The sequence below is a fragment of the Saprolegnia parasitica genome (assembly GCF_000151545.1).
Source record: "Saprolegnia parasitica CBS 223.65 unplaced genomic scaffold supercont2.1300, whole genome shotgun sequence".
In the NCBI taxonomy this organism is placed as follows: domain Eukaryota; phylum Oomycota; class Saprolegniomycetes; order Saprolegniales; family Saprolegniaceae; genus Saprolegnia; species Saprolegnia parasitica.
The window spans coordinates 1-2,162 of record NW_012157694.1 but is presented as its reverse complement, the minus strand read 5'-3'; the positions used below and the strand labels follow the sequence as shown (position 1 = coordinate 2,162).

Genomic DNA, 2,162 nt, shown 5'->3' with positions numbered 1-2,162 from the left:
TGCAGGTTGGCACTGAGCTCCTGCGAAAGCACATGGAACTGCGGGAGGAGGCTCTCAAGGTGCGCCTTGGGTTCGCCCGGCGCGGCGCTCACTTGCGCGTCGATCCAGGCGTAGATGTCGCCGACGTCGTCGCCGAGGTCGGCCACCGTCAGCACCGCCGAGTCCATATTATTGCATATGGCGATCTCCGGTTACCATTAGCAGTATCCGAATGGCAACTCCGGGTGCGGCTCCGGCTTTGCTGATATACACTATTTGCGTATCATAGACGAGCAGTGTTGCTGCACGCTTGTCCACGCTCATCGGACAATCCTTGAGGAGAACGAAAGAATCGGAAGCGTAGGCACGTATGGTTGCCGTCACGTCCTCGCCTTATAGGGTTGTGCAAGTGTACCCTGTAGTAGACGAACCTGGGCGACGATGGGATGTCGGAGGAGCGACAACGCCGCAGACACGCGCACCAGCTTGTTGAACTGAGTCGCCGAGGAAAATGCAACCTCAAGGTTGGTGTCTCTCGCGTCGGTTTCGCCAAAAATGCAGGTGCAGGTGATTGCATGGTTGTGGCCATGACGCAGCCCGCGTCGCAATCCATCTTGAGTATTAGTGAAGTGCTGGCGTAGGAACAACGTCGAGCCCTTCGTGGTGTACCTCTCTTGTGTCGCGTGCGTATTGGATCGGAGAACGATGTGCTGGGGATGGCGCCACTCACCTCACGTGCGCCATCGTCCAAGTTGGTAACTAGAACGACAATCCAACGTCGTGCGAGTCGTACAGTGTAGATGGCTTGCTCGTGCTGTTTAGCACACGCGCATCGCCCATACATCGCCGTTGTGGATGACGATACATGCAACGACTACGATGGCTCGCTGCCTGTAGTACACTGTGTCGATCCTTGCTTCACCAGGTACTAGTACTACGTACCAGGTACGGGTGCAGATCTTGAACAGCCATCCTCCTCGCCTCTTTGGCATCCGGCTTCTGATTCGTGCGCGATCGCCTAGACAGGACGACGGCGCAACCGGCTCATACGTTATGGTCGACACAAACGGTACCCTGGAACGCTGCTAGAAACTTGCAACGGCAATAGAGTGCACAGATATTGTCCACAGAAGCAGTGACATTTAGCATCACGGTTAACGCCTAACTTTGCCATGACGGGCCGGATGTGTGCTCGTTCGTAACAGATCCAATCGTACTTTTCGTTGTCCCCGCCGTCAACCGCGCCCGAATCTACCGTGACGGAGACGTGTCTGGGCGCGTGTGTGTCATGGGCTCGGGCTGGTCGGCAGTTGTGGCATTGTGCCACGGAAATAGTGTGAAATATTAAGTGCGCGGTCGTGATGTGGCTTGCATGCCCTGTAGAGCGAGCGGCGGCCATCTCTAGGGAACGACCTCCTTAGCGGCGCTAGCTGCAGGCAAGTGAGAGCATCGCCGCCGTCCACAGCGGCAACGCGAGCGGCGAGGCGCCAAAGAGCCATTTCTCACGAAATGACCTACAGCGGCTGACTCGCCGGCCAGCTGGCGCCGATGCAATACAATGCGTTTCCGACAAGTGCATACAAACTTTGCATTGCAATTGTTCGATTCAATTAATTACGCGACACTTGACCGCATAGGTGCGACGTACTTACAAGGCTGCATACGTGAATTTAGTGATCGTGTAAGGTGCGATCGCACTTGAGCGGACTACAAGACATTCAGAAAAGGCAGATGGAGAGTAAAAAATTCTGCTGCTACAGTGTACCGTGGCCTTGCTTTGCCCGACGCGCAGTCGCCAGAAAGACCACCATGTCCAAGAAGTTCTTCCCGCTCTCGCCCGGCTTCTTCAAGTGCCCGCCCTTGAGCCGGCAGGAGGGCGAGCACCTCGTCGCGCTCGGGAAGCAGTCCAGCCTCGACTTTATCAAGCACGCCAACCTCGAGGCCAACAAAGACGTGGTCTGGAACGAGTTTGGCAAGAAGCAGAACGTCATGCTCTATCGCGGCGTCAACACCAAGCCGCAGGCGACGCACTTTGTGATGCTCTGCGCCGTCGCCGAAGTCGCCGGCTCGCTCGAAGAGGTGGCGGCCATGCATGCGTACAACACACCCGAGAAGCTGCGCAAGTACGTCAATGACTCGGAGGACCTCGTGGACATGGTCACGCTCTACGACCTGACGCCGCC

General features: G+C 56.7%; 2 protein-coding genes across 2 annotated transcripts; one reads left to right on the top strand and one right to left on the bottom strand.

Moving 5' to 3' along the window:
- Nucleotides 1-13: 13 nt before the first annotated feature.
- On the bottom strand, nucleotides 14-167 carry SPRG_18572 (hypothetical protein; the record flags this gene model as incomplete). Its single annotated transcript, XM_012358011.1, has 1 exon — nucleotides 14-167. A coding segment is annotated over one exon (154 nt), but the record flags the coding sequence as incomplete, so codon positions are not given.
- Nucleotides 168-1,788: 1,621 nt separating this feature from the next.
- On the top strand, nucleotides 1,789-2,136 carry SPRG_18571 (hypothetical protein; the record flags this gene model as incomplete). The annotated part of the gene is made up of 1 exon (XM_012358010.1): nucleotides 1,789-2,136. A coding segment is annotated over one exon (348 nt), but the record flags the coding sequence as incomplete, so codon positions are not given.
- Between the last annotated feature and the right edge of the window lie 26 nt (nucleotides 2,137-2,162).